The sequence below is a fragment of the Petaurus breviceps genome, unplaced genomic scaffold (genome assembly GCF_028583685.1).
Source record: "Petaurus breviceps papuanus isolate PSGF00001 unplaced genomic scaffold, PetGlider_PUasm1.0 689, whole genome shotgun sequence".
In the NCBI taxonomy this organism is placed as follows: Eukaryota; Metazoa; Chordata; class Mammalia; order Diprotodontia; family Petauridae; genus Petaurus; species Petaurus breviceps.
The window spans coordinates 11,763,125-11,778,914 of record NW_027186458.1 but is presented as its reverse complement, the minus strand read 5'-3'; the positions used below and the strand labels follow the sequence as shown (position 1 = coordinate 11,778,914).

At 40.7% G+C, this 15,790-nt stretch overlaps 1 protein-coding gene across 1 annotated transcript in view; it reads right to left on the bottom strand.

Moving 5' to 3' along the window:
- Positions 1-15,790, bottom strand: part of SGCZ (sarcoglycan zeta) — a 382,372-nt gene that overhangs the window by 49,192 nt on the left and 317,390 nt on the right. Inside the window, 1 exon segment of the mRNA XM_069104984.1 lies at positions 14,399-14,500. Coding sequence (XP_068961085.1) covers positions 14,399-14,500 — 102 coding nt within the window.

The following is a 15,790-nucleotide window of genomic DNA, read 5'->3' as shown; positions in this document are numbered from 1 at the left end:
CTATCTATCTATCTATCTATCTATCTATCTATCTATCTATCTATCTATCTATCTATCTATCTATCTATCTATCTGTCTGTCTGTCTGTCATTTTAGATAGAAGTCATAATTGATGGAGAAAAGATTGCTGAAGCTCAAAATGTTCCAACTCCAGGATAGGTTCTGTTAGTTAGGAGTCCTGTAAGTATTAGTTGGTCCCTTCTCCTCTTTGGACCTCACCTGAAAAATGAAGGCATTGCACTACATGATCTGTCAGGGTCCTTGCAGTGTTAAAATGCTATGAATTTACCAAATTCTATAAAGTGGATTTTTGAGGATTGTTAAAGTGTGCCATAAAGAGCATGCCAAGAGGTTAACAGAGGGGATACTTTCAGAGTGCTGGGAATGATGCAAATAAAGTGAATTAGCCAATATGGAATCTCAGCATGGGAAGGGGTTTAAGAAATCATAATGTACAATCCTAACCAAGACAGGACTCCCGATCTAAAAGCCACTTGCATTTTTTAAATAGATGAATCATTATATAAATTGATTTACAAAAAAATAAAGAAAACCATATTATGAGTATCAAAGTGGAAAAAGGTGACTTCATGACCAATTAAGAAAAAAATAAATTATTAGAAATTGATTTGCTCAATTACACGCCAATAAAAATGATTAAGCAAATGAAATGAATATTTACAAAAAAATATGATTAACAAAATAAGAGATAGAAAATTTAAATAACCTAGAACAAGAAATTGAAAAAGACATAAATGAATTCTGCAAGGGGGAAAACACAGGGTCAGATGGATTTTGAAGCAAATTCTAGCAAACATTTGAAGAGCAATTAATTTTAGTGCCACAAAAGCTATTTGAAAAAAAAGAATGGGTCTTATCAAATTCATTCTATCATATAAATATGCTCTTGATCCCTACAGCAGGGAAAGCCGAAACAGAGAAATAAAACTATGGATAGATATCACTGTTGGATATAGTGTAAAATTTCTGCATAAAATATTGGAAAGGAAACTACCTTCACACATCTCAGTGGTTAAAATATGGTAAAACTAGGTTTATAGTAATAATATGGATAGTTACTTCAATATTAAGGAAAAAATATCTAGATTCCTGATTGACATATTAATAGTGAGAACAATAAAATTAACAGATGCATAGAAAGCTTTTAAGAAGATAATATTGCTATTAAAACATTAGAAAGCATAGGAATAAATGGATTTTGACTTTTGACCCAGCAATATAATTCCTGTTTGTATACCCATAAGAGATCAAAGAAAGAGGAGGAAAAAAAAACAGAAAAAAATAGTATCTCTCTTTGCAGTAGAAAAGAATTACAGACTGTTAATTGGGCGAATGACTGAATAAGCATATTAATGCAACAAAAAACCATTATGCTATAAGAAATAATGAAGTGGATGATTTCTGAGAAATGTGGGAAGACATAGTAAAGTGAACAGAAACAGAAGGATATTTTGTGCAATAGCAATAATATTGGAAAGAAAACAACTTTGAACGACTTGGGAACTCTGATTGATGCAATGAACAAACATGATTCCAGTGATCAATGATGAATTATGCTACTTACCTATTGACAGAAAGGTGAGAGGGGAGACTGAGGCACACAAGTGCACAGAGAAACAGACCGTCCCCCCTCCCTCCCTCCACTTGCACATGGGCAATGTATGAATCTGGTTTGCTTGATTACACATTGGTAACAGCGGTTTTGTTTTTCTTGTTTTTCTAAGTTGGGGGGGAAGGGGAAAGGAAAGGGATCAAAACCAGATTTTCAGTGATTGGAAAACTACAATAAAACACAGTATCACACTGAAAAGAGAAAGTTTCACAGTAGGATGACCCTAGAATGCTTCAAATTATATATAACAAACTCCAGGGCAGCATCATGGAACCTGTTTTCCAGGGAAGGGTAGGCAGTCAACTAAAGTGCTATTGGTTATTTTGGTGTTTATAGGTGTGATATTCACTGGTACATTTTGCCTCAAGGCAGCATTATATGGAATCAGACAACAGCCTCAGTGTATCCTTATCTCCACCAACTCAGATATGGAAGTAATCTTTAATCTAGACTGCAACTCAGACTGGGTCTTGGGTCTTGCTTTTGGGGCTCATTCTCTCTCCACTACATTTATATTCAGGGTCACAATAATACCAGAATCTACATTAAAAATTTTGGTCAATTTCACCAAATACAGAATGGGTTAAAGGGAAACTGGCAACTTGGATACTGGGGCAGTAATATTTACTTAAAAAAACTCAGATGGTGGAGCCAAGATGGCAGCATAGAAGCAGGAAAACTCCATATGCCTCCTTCATAACCACCTCAAATACCTATAATAATGACTCTAAACAAAATTTAGGGCTACAGAACACACACAGTGACAGAGAGAAACAAACCACCTGCTCAAAACAGTTGGCAGGCAGATAAGAAGGGTCCATTGCAGCATGCTGGGAGCCGAGCCCAGCCCTATGTAAGTCTGTGGTTTTAGCCTCAGGGCACGCCAGCCCTGGCTGGAGGGACTTCAGGACAGTGGATCACGGGTAGCTGTAGTGGTTTCCAGAATTATCAACCCATAAATGACAAAGACAAAGTCAGAATTCATTGTGGACTTTGTGGGAACAGAGGTCCAGGAGTGAAGTCTGGCATCTGCCCCTGAGAGGGAGAAGTGGCTGAGGCACATTGGCCGCTGCCATGTGGCTGTTTCATAGCTCCTGGACTACAGATTATGGGGGGACCAAGTGACCAGTCTGAGGGGTAATCACTCTTGCTTTAACCTGCTTGGAGCTGGATTGCTGTCTAGGGTGGAGGTCCTGGTGTGGGTGACCAAGTCCCAGAGCTGGTGGAGGCTTCTGAGAGGGCACCCAACTAATAGCTCTGGCAGCTGAGAAAACCCTAGCGATTTGGATCAAAACTCTCCCCTTTGGAAGCAGAGTTCTACTGTGACAAAAAGCTCAAAAGTCGGAAGTAAAGCAAGCACAGCAATCCAACTTTGGATTGCTTTTTTGGGGGGACAAAAAAGATTAAAGCATGGAAAATAAGGAAGACACTGAAGTCAGAACTCCTGCATCAAAAGCTTCCAAGAAAAATATGAACTGGTTACAGGCCATCAAGGAGCTTAAGAAGGATTTTGAAAACCAAATAAGAGAAGTGTAGGAAAAATTGGGAAGAAAAATGAGAATGATTCAAGAAAATGATGAAAAGGGAGTCAGCAACCTGTCTGAAGAAAACAACACCTTAAAAATAGGCCAACTCAAATGGCAAAAGAGACTCAAATGGCAAAAGAGGCTCATAAAGCAAATGAGGAGAAGAGTACCTTAAAAAGCTGAATTTTCCAGATGGAAAAAGAATCTCAAAAGCTCACTGAAGAGAATCATTCCTTCAGAATTAGATTGGAGCAAATGGAAGCTAATGACTTTATTAGAAATTAAGATCCTATTAAACAGATCCAAAAAAAAGAAAAAAAATAAAAGGCAATATAAAATATCTCACTGAAAAAACCATTCATGTGGAAAATAGATCCAGGAGAGATAATTTAAAAATTACTGGACTACCTGAAAGCCATATTAAAAAAGACACGTAGAAATCATCCTTTAAGATATTTTCAAGGAAAAATGCCCTGATGTTTTAGAACCAGAGTGCAAAATGGAGGTTGAAAGAATCCACTGGTCACCTCCTGGAAATGATCCCATAAAGAAAACTCCTAGGAATAGTATAGCCCGGTTCCACAATTCCCAGATCAAGGAGAGAATATTACAACAGCTAGGAAGAAACAATTTGAATATTGCAGAAACACAATCAGGATAACACAGGATCTGGCAGCCTCTACCCTGAGGGATCATAGGGCTTGGGATATGATATTCTGGATGTCAAAAGAGCTGGGATTAAAACCAAGAATCACCTAGCCAACAAAACTGAGTATCATGTTCCAGGGGAAAATATGGTCATTCAATGGAATAGAGGACTTTGAAGCATTCTTGATGAAAAAAAACACATTTGAATAGAAAATTTGACATTCAGATACAAGACGCAAGAGAAGCATGAGGAGGTTAACAGGGAAAAGTGATCACAGGGAACTTTTCAAATTAACTATATTCCTACATGGAAAAATGATAATTGTAAGTTTTGAAACTTTTCTCACTATGAGAATAGTTGAAGGGAATTGAAATATGTATATGTGTGTGTGTGCATCCATACTCATGTATGTCTATGTAGGAGGGTATATGGGTGTATGAATACATATGTGAATGTGATATGTGTACAGGTATACATAGATAGAGGGCACAGGACCAATTGAATAGTAAGGGATGATACTTAAAAGGTGAAATTAAGAGTTGAGAGAGGAATATAATGAGAGGAAATGGGGACAGACAGAATGGGGTAAACTATCTCACATAGAAGAGGCAAGGGAAAATGGTCAATGGAGGGGTAGAACAGGAAGGTGAAAGGGGATGAGTCAACCTTATTCTCATTGAATTTGGCTTAGGGAGGGAATGACATATGCACTCATTTGGGTTTCTCACCCTACAGGAGAGTAAAGGGGAAGGGGATGAGAGGGGGGGTTTATGGAAGGGAGAGCAGGCTGAGGGAGAGGTAATTTGGAAGCACCCACTTTTGAAAAGGGGTCGGATCAAAGTAGAGAATAGAACAAGTGGGAGGTGGGATAGGAGGGAGGGAAATACAGTCAGTCTTTTGAAATATATCCACTATGAAAATGTTTTGCATAGCTGCACATGTGCAACCTATATTGAATTGCTTATCTTCCCAGTAAGGGTGGGTGACAAGGGAGGAAGGGAATGAATCTGGAATTCAAAATTTTAAAATCAAATGTTTAATACACACACACACTATTATTAACGTTATTTTACATGTAACTGGGAAATAAGATATACAGGCACTGTGCCCTACTGAAAAGTCAGAGCCAGTATGGGAGAAGATATAGGAGAGAGGGGATTGGAGGAGGGTATATCCAGTGGGATCGGTATTTTGGGGTGGTGGGTAGGGGCAAAACAGGGAGAAACTTTGAAACTCAAATCTTGCGGAAATGAATGATGTAAACTAGAAGTTAATATAGCATTTGATAAAGTAAAAATAAAAGGAGCATCTCCTCCAGGAAGCCTTTCCTCATTCCCAACTTTCAGGTTCATTCCCTCCAAGGTCACCTTTCATTTACTCCTTATTTATCTTTTATGACTGATTTCTATGTGATGTTTCCTTTATTTTATTGAAAACTGTTTAAGGACAATAATAAATCCTTATTGACTGACAAAAAAAGAAAAATTATAATTATATCTTATGAAACTTTTCTCTGTATGAGAATAGTTGAAGGGAATATAAATGTCTATAGAAATATACACATATATATGTCTATATAGGAGGGTATACAGGCATATGAATATATATGTGAGTGTGTGTATATATGGGTACAGGTATACATAGACAGAGGGCACACGAACAACTGAATAGGAAGGGATGATACTTAAAAGGTGAAATCGAGAGGTGAGAGAGGAATATAATGAGAGGAGATGGGGAGAGACACAATGGGGTAAATTATCTCATATAGAAGAGGTAAGGGAAAACTGTTACAATAGAGGGGAAGAACAGGAAGGCGAAAGGGAATGAGTCAACCTTATTCTCATTGAATTTGTCTCATGAAGGGAATGACATACACACTCATTTGGCTATCTCACCCTATAGGAGAGTAGCAGGGAAGGGGATGAGAGTGGGGATGATGGAAAGCAGGGTAAGTTGACAGGGAGGGAAGTTGGAAGCATACATTTTTGGAAAGGGAACGGGTCAAAGTAGAGAATAGAACAAATGGGGGTCAGAATTGGATGGAGGGTAATATAGTCAGTCTTTCACAATATATCCACTATGGAAATATTTTGCATAGTTTCACATGCACAACTTCTATTGAATTGCTTATCTTTTCAGTAAGGGTGGAGGATGAGGGAAGAAGGGAAAGAATCTGGAATTCAAAGTTTTAACACCAAATGTTTAAAAATATTATTTTTTTTCCACATGGGAAATAAGATATACAGGCACTGTGGTATAAAGATCCATCTTGACCTACTGGAAAGTTGGAGGGGGGATTGGGGAGGATGTAGGAGTGAGCATATTGGGGGGTATACAGTGGGATCGCTGTTTGGGGTGGTGGGTAGGGGAAAGATAGGGAGAAAATTTGTAACTCAAAATCTTGTGGAAATGAATGACATACACTAAAAATAAACATAAAATTTAATTTAAAAAATCAGATGGATTAGATATGACGATTTTGTGTTTGTCATAGAAAGGAAATACTTGGTACTACTTTTTGTATTGAATTGAACTGAACTGAATTGACAGCTTCAAATAGGGATGGTCTTTACTTATCTAATGGTTACTTCTTTCTGCCTCACTCTGCTATGCCCAGGACAGTAAAGCTCTCTCACATTCCTCATCCCTGTGGGCAGGAAGAAGGACATGGAGAAATGGTAGGATAAATTAGGTGAGTGGATTAGTCAAGCATTAATCAATAAACATTTGTTAAGCACCTACTATGCGTCAGGCACTGTGTTATGTATTAGGAATATAACAAGAGGGAAAAGTCAGACTGTGCCCTCAGAAGAGTTATAATCAAATGTTGAAGGAACATGCAAATATCTATATAAAAGCAAACTAATAATACAGTTTAGTAGGGAATAACTAGCAGAAATTAAGAGAGGTTAGGGAAGTTTTCCTACAGGAAGTAAGATGTTAGCTAGAACTTAAAGAAATCTAGGGGGTTCAGTAGTCAGAGCAGAGGGGGGTTAGCATTCCAGGCCTGGAGAGCCAACAGAGAGAAGTCCTGGAAATGATAGATGAAGGGGCTTGTGGGAGGAACAGCCAGGAGCCTGGGGCAGAAGACTGGAAGTACCTGGAAAGGAATCAAATGTAAGAAGATTGTAAAGGTGGGATCAGAAAGTTATAAGGGATTTTTATATCAAGCAGAGGATTTTGTATTTGATTCTGGATGCAATAGGGAGCCACTGGAGTTTTCTGAGTAGGGGTGTAACATGATCTGACCTGCATTTTAGGAAAATCACTTTAGGGATGAGTGGAGAATGAACTGGAAATTGAAAAGACCAGGGGCAAGCAGACTCCTCCCCCTCTCCCTTAGCTATTACAGTCATCCAGGTGGATGTGACAAGAGGTGACAGGGTCCTGTGCCAGGGTGGTGGCTTTGTCAGATGAGAGAAAGGTGTATATAGGAGAAATGTTGCAAAGGTGAAATCAATGGGCCTTGGCAGCCCCTTGGATATGGAGGCTGAGAGATGGCTCCTAGACTGAGGGATGGGAAGAATGAAGTTGCCCTCTATAATAATGGGAGCGCAGAGTCTGGGGGAAAGGATAATAAGTTCCATTTTAGACACATTGAGTTCACGATTCCTACTGGACATCCAGTTTTAGATGCCTAAAAATTAGTTGAAGATGCAAGAATGTGGGAAAGCAGAGAGATGGAAGTGGTTAGATTGGAGAATCACCAACATAAAGATGGTGGTTAAAATCATGGGAGCTGATGAGGTCACCAAGTGAAGTGATTTAGAGGAAAAAGAGAAGAGGTCCTAAGAGAGAATCCTGAGGGACACCTACAGTTAGAAGGCACAATCTGGAGAGGATCCAGTAAAGGAGACAGAGAAACCCCATATGGAGGAGCAAAACCAGGAGAAAGGGCATCCTGAAAACCTAGAGAGGAGAGAATGCCCCTCAATGTCAAAGGACACAGAGAGGTCAAGGAGAATGAAGACTGAGCAAAGGTGATTGGATGTGGCAACTAAGAGATCATTGATAACTCTAGAGAGAGTTTGGGGGGGGGACTATAAGGTTGGAAGCCAGATGGTAAGAGGCTGTTGTTTTCCTCCTTCATTTTAGAAGAGGACCAATGATTCATCGTGTGATATCTTGACTTGTTTGTGAACTGGTTTTAAGTGAAGCAGAGCTGTCTAAAGTAACTGGCCTCACTCTTTTCCAGAGTCATTGAAGTCCAGTGACAAGCAAAAGTCAAGAGGACTGGCGATGGCCCAGGATGCAGCGGCTGACCTTGGCACCTTCCATGCCTGACCACGTTCGGAGTGCTCCCCAGCATCTGCTTCAGCCACCTTCATGACCTTTGGAACAATCTCCCTGGGACATCCTCATGTGCATGTTCAGGGAGTATTAGAATCTCTGGTGTGAGGGCTACCAAGCCCTTTTTAGGTCTGTTCATTTACCTTTAGTGTCCACCTTCACCCAGCTCTCAACTGTGGCTCTAAGAAGCTGCAGCAGGTGCAGTGGCCACAGTCTGGTCAAACCGTCTTGGGAGACGGGCCAAACCAGACTGAAGGTAACCAGCAGGCTTGAAACCCATCACTGAGTTAGGGGGATGTCTACCCTGAAGTGTATGAAGCATGTAAGGGATTAAGAAGAGAGAAAGGAGTGAGACACTGATTGGAGATGGCCTTTGTGAGTTTAGACACAGCGTCAGAGAGATACAGGATGATCATTAGTGGGGATGGCAGGATCAAGAGATGACACATGGGTCTATTTGGAGAGTGAGCCAGTATGTAAGGAGAGATTGAAAATAAGGGCCATAGTGGACTGACAGAGGGAAGCCTCTGGTGGAGGAGATAAGAGCGAATGGATCAATTCAACAAGCAGAGGGGAAAGCCTCATGGGGGGCAGTGGGGCCGCTTCACCATCAGCGCTCCCAGTACAAATGAAAATGAACCATTGACTGCAGGATCTATAAAATCAAGACCCAAGCATGTGGGCCAGCTGCTTGCGAGCGTGGAGCTGTAAATCATGGGAGTCCAGCCCATTTGTATGGTGGGAGCTTTCTGTGAATGTGCCTCTTGTTCAGTGTGATCACAAGAGCAAAGGGAGCCTTCTTGCTGATCAGAATTACACGCTGTGTCCCAAGGCTGTCCGTGCATGTATCCAGAATGACCAGGGCCCCATCCCTGCATTGTTCTCTTCTCTGGATCCAGGCTCAGCTCAAGTGCCATTGGCTACAGGAGAAGGGAAGGGAGCAAACGTTTCTGAAGCACCTGTGATGTTCCAGGCACCACACCAAGAGCTTTACACATAGGCTTTTCCTGATGCCCCAGTTGTTCATGTTCTCCTCCCATATTCCTTTGCAGGTAAGTATTTTATATGCAATTTACTGGGTGTATTCTTTGTTTTCTCTTAGCTATGCCTCACCTACTCCAAGCAGAATCTAAGCTACCCAAGTTCAGGGATGGTCCTTTGCTTTTTTCTCTTTGTAATCCTAGGACCAATACAGGGTCTTGTATAGAGCAGGTACCTTAGAAATGCTCATGCACTTGGGTTTCCATGTGTTTCTGGAAGATTTAATGACAAACCCCCCAAACAGAACAAAACAAAACCCAACAACAACCAAAAACCAAAACGCCAAACCAAAAACATCCTTGACCTAACTATGGATAATGGTCAGTGCATGTAGTGTTTGTGCCTGTAAGACTTGTTTTAAAGAAGAATATGGAAGTTAGAGGCCAGTTCCAAAGCTCTTTGGACTCAGAGAAATTCTAAATCAATACTAAGTTTGGATAGATAGGGAAACCCGCTGAAGTGGGGTCACGAGCAGGCACCAGAGAGTGGGAATTGCTTTGATCATTGCTAGAGCGCCTCTGTGGCCTATGGACAAAGGGTAAAAGAGATCAGACACAGATCTTACTTGTGCTGAAGTTAATTTGAGTATCATACACTGTGCCAGCCAATAAATCTTCTTAGGGCAATCAAGTGTCGGCAGCTCATCCACCAGCACGATATTGTGAGAACAACCCTGGGGATGTGGTGATTTGAGAGAGATGAGTGATTAGGAGGAGAGGTGCCTTATAACTCACAGGCAGGCCTCATCAATCACACGGCTGCAATTTCTCCTGTACTGATTGAATGCCTAATGCCAACGGCCTCTTATCTACCCATCCATTGATTCATAGCCCGTACTCAAGGAGTCATGGAAATACAAACCCCCAAATGAGCATGGCTTCCACATCTCCAGAATGCCGAAGATGTCTCTGCTATAGCAGAAGCACAAAGTCTCTTGACTGTGTTTGATTTCAAAGAGAAAATAATGGGTAAAGAATTACTGTTGGGTTTCATCTCTTGGAAGAACTAAAACGTATTTACATTAGACTTTTTGATTGTTAGTTTAAAACTGTCTGCGACAAAATATAAATGTTAATCACTCTAAAACCCTGACCACTGGTGAACTCAGAGGGGAAATGATTCGTTTTTAGTGCAGTTCTTGGCATATAGATAACACTGAATAATGAGTTTTCATTCAACTGCAGGGCAACGTTTACGCTCAGGGCAGTGAGTATATCCAGGTGTATGTACTTTCCAGAATTACAGGCAAGTTGACAAGGGAAGACTGTCTTCTTCGTAAATACCATCCTTGACCTTATATGGGTCCCTTGCCAAGATCCAGATGTGGATTTTCAAAAGAGACAAGACCCACCCTTATGACTAAGACCTGAGGGTGTACATATGGGAAGGGGGGGTGGTGTGGAGCTGAAACACCAAACCCAGCAAAGACTCCTGGAGCACTGAGGATTTCAAAAAATTGGCTTTGCCTTCTTCTGTTTTGTCATTTTTGAAGAAGAGAGGCTTGGCCATCATTTTCGCATGTGTTGGAGGATACTTAGCAGGCTGAGTGTTTAAAAGCTTTTGCAGCTGTGGGAAAAGAACTTTATGTAAAATGTGAGACTGTCTCAGGAGCACTCTCTGTGAATTCTTTCCACTAGGACTTACTTGGAGGGGTCACACTAACCTGCCTCTCTTCCCCCATAAATGACAGGGACAACATAGCTCATCATCTCTCCCCAGATCCCTCTGTCAGCACAACTTTCTCATGTTGCTATGTATAGGACACTAGGGAATAGGTTTCCAGCAGCCTCACCCACCTCACCAGGAAAGTAGAAGGACCGTGGGGGCTTCCCTCATGATTCTGTGAGAGGCAAATGCTGGCAAGGATGAAGGGAGGTTGAAAGAGGGAGGAAGAGGAGGAAGGGGAGCTTCTTTAGGGCATGATGGCACGGGCAGATTAAGAAGTGAAGAATGAATACAGTGAAAGATAGTGAACTCATAAAATAGGTGGAAAGGGGTAGAAAGAAGAAAAATTCCCAAAGTAGGAAGGGCAGAGTTTAAAATGATTAGGTAAGTTGAGTCAAGTTTTATTGGTCCTAGGCACTAGTACAAGTGATATCTGTCCAATGGAAACTTGAAGAAAAGGGAAGACATGCAGGCTAGAAACAGAATAGGGGTATAGTCTTGGAAGGCCAGAAAAAGTTAAACATACATGTGCCTGAAACAAATGTATGAGCCACAATGAAGGAATGATCATGTGAGCCAAAGGGTCATAGAAGCCGAGTATCAAATGACTCCTATAGACCACAGGCTGACAATGGACTGGCAATCTTGACAAACCCCACCTCCCCTTGCCATGTTAGCGAATCCTTTTCAATTCAACTTGCAAGCGGCAGCCATGGCCCCTTCCTACGAAGGATGTTGTGAAGGACTGGAATGATAACAGTTAAGGAGGAGTGAGAATCAAGCTTTATTGACACTTTCAATACAAGCATCATCCTGAATTGAGACTAAGGAAAGAGGACACATGTGGGAAACGGGACACATGTGGGAATCTGGCCAGAGGAGAATAAGGTGAGTCAACTACCTAGTACATCCCATTTAAGACCATTCAGACAGGATTGTTTGCAGGTTGTTTAGGGGTAGAGATAGGATTAAATAGGCTAGAGATGAGACTAAAGGAGCCATTGGATTACCACATGCCATCAGTATACATACCTAATTTTTAGAATAGGACAGAACATTTTCCCCTGTCTAAAAATACAGAATAGGAGAGGATAAATATTTGCATGCAGACTTCATGAAAAGGGAGACATAATTATGCAAAGAAACCAAAAGAGGTAATGGAAAAAAAACATTTCAAGAAATGTGTGTGTGTTTGTGTGTTGTTGTGTGTGTGTGAGTGTATCTAAGGAAACACCAGTGCTAGGCTCATTGTAGATGGTACTTGGAAACCAAAAAAAGGAAGAAGAGTACAAGACGGGGGGAAGTCAAAGAAAATTGAGAGAAGGGAAGAAGCAAAATGTGAGTAATCCAAGGGAAAACAATAGAGGGAATTCAAAAGAATTCTTAAGGAACATAAAACTACACACAAACAACGAAAGCACAATTTAAAATCAGAACATATAACATAAAGAGCAGAGAAACAGAAATATATTGAGATCTATCCCATCAAGCCTTGAAAGAAAAGAAAAAAGATTGATAACTCAGGGCCAGGAATAAGATATGATTTGTCTTTGTATCTCTAGTGTTCAGATTGTTCTGTGTATAGAAGAGGCACTTAAAATGGCGGCTAGATTGCACTGAATTTCACAAATATATAAAATAAATATTGCTTGTGAACTGCCTGGGTTTAGTGTCCTTCATATTGATCCACTTTGGCAAAGAAAATTAAAGAAGCAGGCTTTGGAGATATAAACAACACAGAAACTGGAAGAAGATTGATTCATTGTAGGCTTATGGATGTCACTTGGAGTACATATGTTGTGGAGGGAGGGATTCACAAATTAATATACTTGCTCCCTGAGGGAAAAAAAATTATCTGTTTAAAGACATAGAGAACAAGTCAGATTGGTTCTCAATGGGACTGAATTATGTGGGGTTGAGCATACCAACAGTTAATTTCACAGCAACAATCGATGGTACTTGGTATCAGTAACTTGATCAGTAAGCATCTATTGAACATAAACTATTAAATGACAAGGATTATTCTTGACCCTGGGGATACACGAGTAAAAACAGAAAGCCATTTCCTTAAGGTGAGCATATTCAGCACTGAGAATCCACAATGCATACCAAGGATGTAAGTGCCAAGAGTACACAATGTAACATTGAGAGAGAGAGAGAGAGAGTGGTCTTTGAAGAGAATAGGAAAGGCCTTGTATTGGAGGAAGCATTAGGTTGTACTTCTATAGAAACTTAAGATCCTAGAAAGCAGAAATGAGGGACCAAGGCATTCTGCATGATTTTTAGAGTAGGACACCATGCTGGTTGTGATCCTCAGGACAGAGTTCATAGGACAAAAGACAGAAATAACCCTGATCATGGCATAAGGCATGTTTTGCCAGACATGTCAAGTTCAGTGGAGAATTGAGCAGTCAGCCCAGGACCTACTGTTCAAGTCACACCAGATCCATTACAGTAAACTTTTCACCTTCGGTTGATTGGTTTGGAAAAAAAAAAAAACAGTCATCTTCCAACCCCACTGACCTAAGCACTGTCTATATAAAACCCAAAATCATGTGGGTGCACCTGTATGTGTGTATTAAAAAAAATATTTGCATGTGGGAGATACAACTCTTTGTTACATGTACCAGTACTTTTGTGAATAACAACAATCTTTGTCTCTTTTCTCCCTAGTCTTTGCATTCCTGTATGTGGGAGGCAAACTGAGGAGTGTAGATCCTACACAAGAAGATGACAGTCTAACTGGTGTATCCAGAGTAGTGAGCAATAAATATGGAGGGAGTTTTCACCTGTGGGACTTAATAGCTGGCACTCCAGGGGTTCTGTTAGCATATTCACACCCACAAGAGGGTTTGCTAGGTGGGGGGAGGGAGAAAGTGTGTCAGGAGAAACTTTTATCTCTTTATTGATTGATTTTTAGCATATAAGCCCCTGGATGCCAGGGATTTGTTTTTCACTCTTTGGACTTGTCTCCTCAGAATATAAGGTAGTGTCTGGCACATAGTATGTCCTTAACCAATATTTGTTAGTTGATTTTTTTAAATTAAATATCTTCCATGTGTCTTGTAGAAAGAGTTTGCCCATTAAAGCTCCAAACACATTGTACCATAAGACTCACTAATCTGATCACTGGAAGAAGTTATGTACCTGGAGTTAATCTGGACCTCTTTTTGGGTGAGTCTTAACCCTGCCATTCCTCAGTCACCCATGCCCATGCTTAGGGTAGTCCCTGGCCAAGTTTAAGTGGGTGCTTATTCAATGTTTATTGGATGACTGACTTACACATCTAGTCCCTAACAATACAAGAGGGGAAGATGACTCATTGCCTCTCTAAAAAGGGCATTTTGTCCAGTTGAGACAAGGAGTTTTTCCAGTGTTATACTTTCACCTAATGGCAACTCAACACAAGTGAATGCAACACACATGTTTATCATCACCCATGACATGCAAGGCACAGTGCTATCAGAAAACAACTGTGCATATTAGAAGAGCTAAGGAAAGTCAGCCTTGCTATTAAAATGACCAGAGAACCAGAGCTAGCAAATGATGCTAACTACCTGTGAGAGGAAGGCATAGCTGTGACCGCATACATACCTTTCGGGAATGGATTTCTTTCACATACAATGGAAGTAGAAATTCAGATATACCTTCAAGTCGGATTCCTTCCTTGGTGACTCTCAGATTCCCCATCCCATCCTATAAGCAATGAAATATATTTCACTTTTAGCGATGACTACAGAATGAATATCCATCAACATAATTGCATGATAGTGGAAAGAAAGCAGGGAAGTCAGATCATTCAGGACAAGATTGAGAGGAAAGAACAAATCCATTGAATGCAAAATAGGGCATACTTCATATAGATGGAGAATTCCAGGGGAAAATATACAGGGTCAGTGGACCTGAAGCATTTGCCAATCTCCATCAAGAATACAGCTATACAGAAAAATCAGGCAATGATAACTGCCACCTAATTAAATGGGGGATTTTTAAAAAAGGGTGTCAAATCTAAAACAATCTTTTACATAGGGAGCTAGGTGATAAGGCAGAGAGAATGTTAGACTTGTGGTCTAATGACTCCAATTCTGCCTCAGATATTTAATATCTGTGTAACCCTGGACAATTTACTTCAACTCTTCCCTCAGTTTATTTGTCTGTAAAATTAGGGTTTGGATTTGATAGTATCAAAGTTTCCCTACAGTTCTAAATCTATGATCCACTAATGCTGAGTGTTATGTGGGAGGAACAAGAAGAAATCTAATTTGGCAGAACCAAAGAGTATATGGGGGATGGGAGCATAGAAGAAAGGCAGACATAGTCAGTCAGTCAATATTTGCTAAGCATCTACTATGCAGTGTGGAAGCCAGACTATAAAGGGCTTTAAATGTCAAGTTGAGTATTTTGTATTTGATCTTGAAAGTAATAGAGAATCACTGGAGTTTTGTGAGTGTGTGTGTGTGTGTGGGGTGACATAGAGCTTTGCTTGAAGAATATCACTTTGATAGCTGTGGGGAGGATAGGGGATAGGGGGAGGCAGGGAGAGGGAAAGGAGGAGGGAGAGGGAGAGAGGGGAGAGGGAGAAAAAGAGAGAGGGAGGGAGAGGGAGAGGGAAAGGGAGAGGAAGGGATAAGGAGGGGACAGGGAGAGAGGAGGGAAGGGGAAGGGTAGTGGAGGGGAAGAGGAGGGAAGGGAAGGGAGAGGGAGAGGAGAGGGAGAGAGACAGAGACAGAGAAAGAAGAGACAGAGACATAGAGAGGGAGAGAGACAGAAAGACAGAGGCAGAGAGAGAGGATAGAAAGACAGAGGGGAGAGAAAGGGAGAAGAAAAGAGAAAAAGATAACAGGAGAGGAGAGGACATAGATTTTAGGGTGGCAGACAAATTAGGAGGCTTGTTCAATTTGTTGTTGTTCAGTCATGTGTCATTTTTATGATCCCATTGGGATATTTTTGGCAAAGATACCAGAGTAGTTTGCCTTTTCCTTCTCT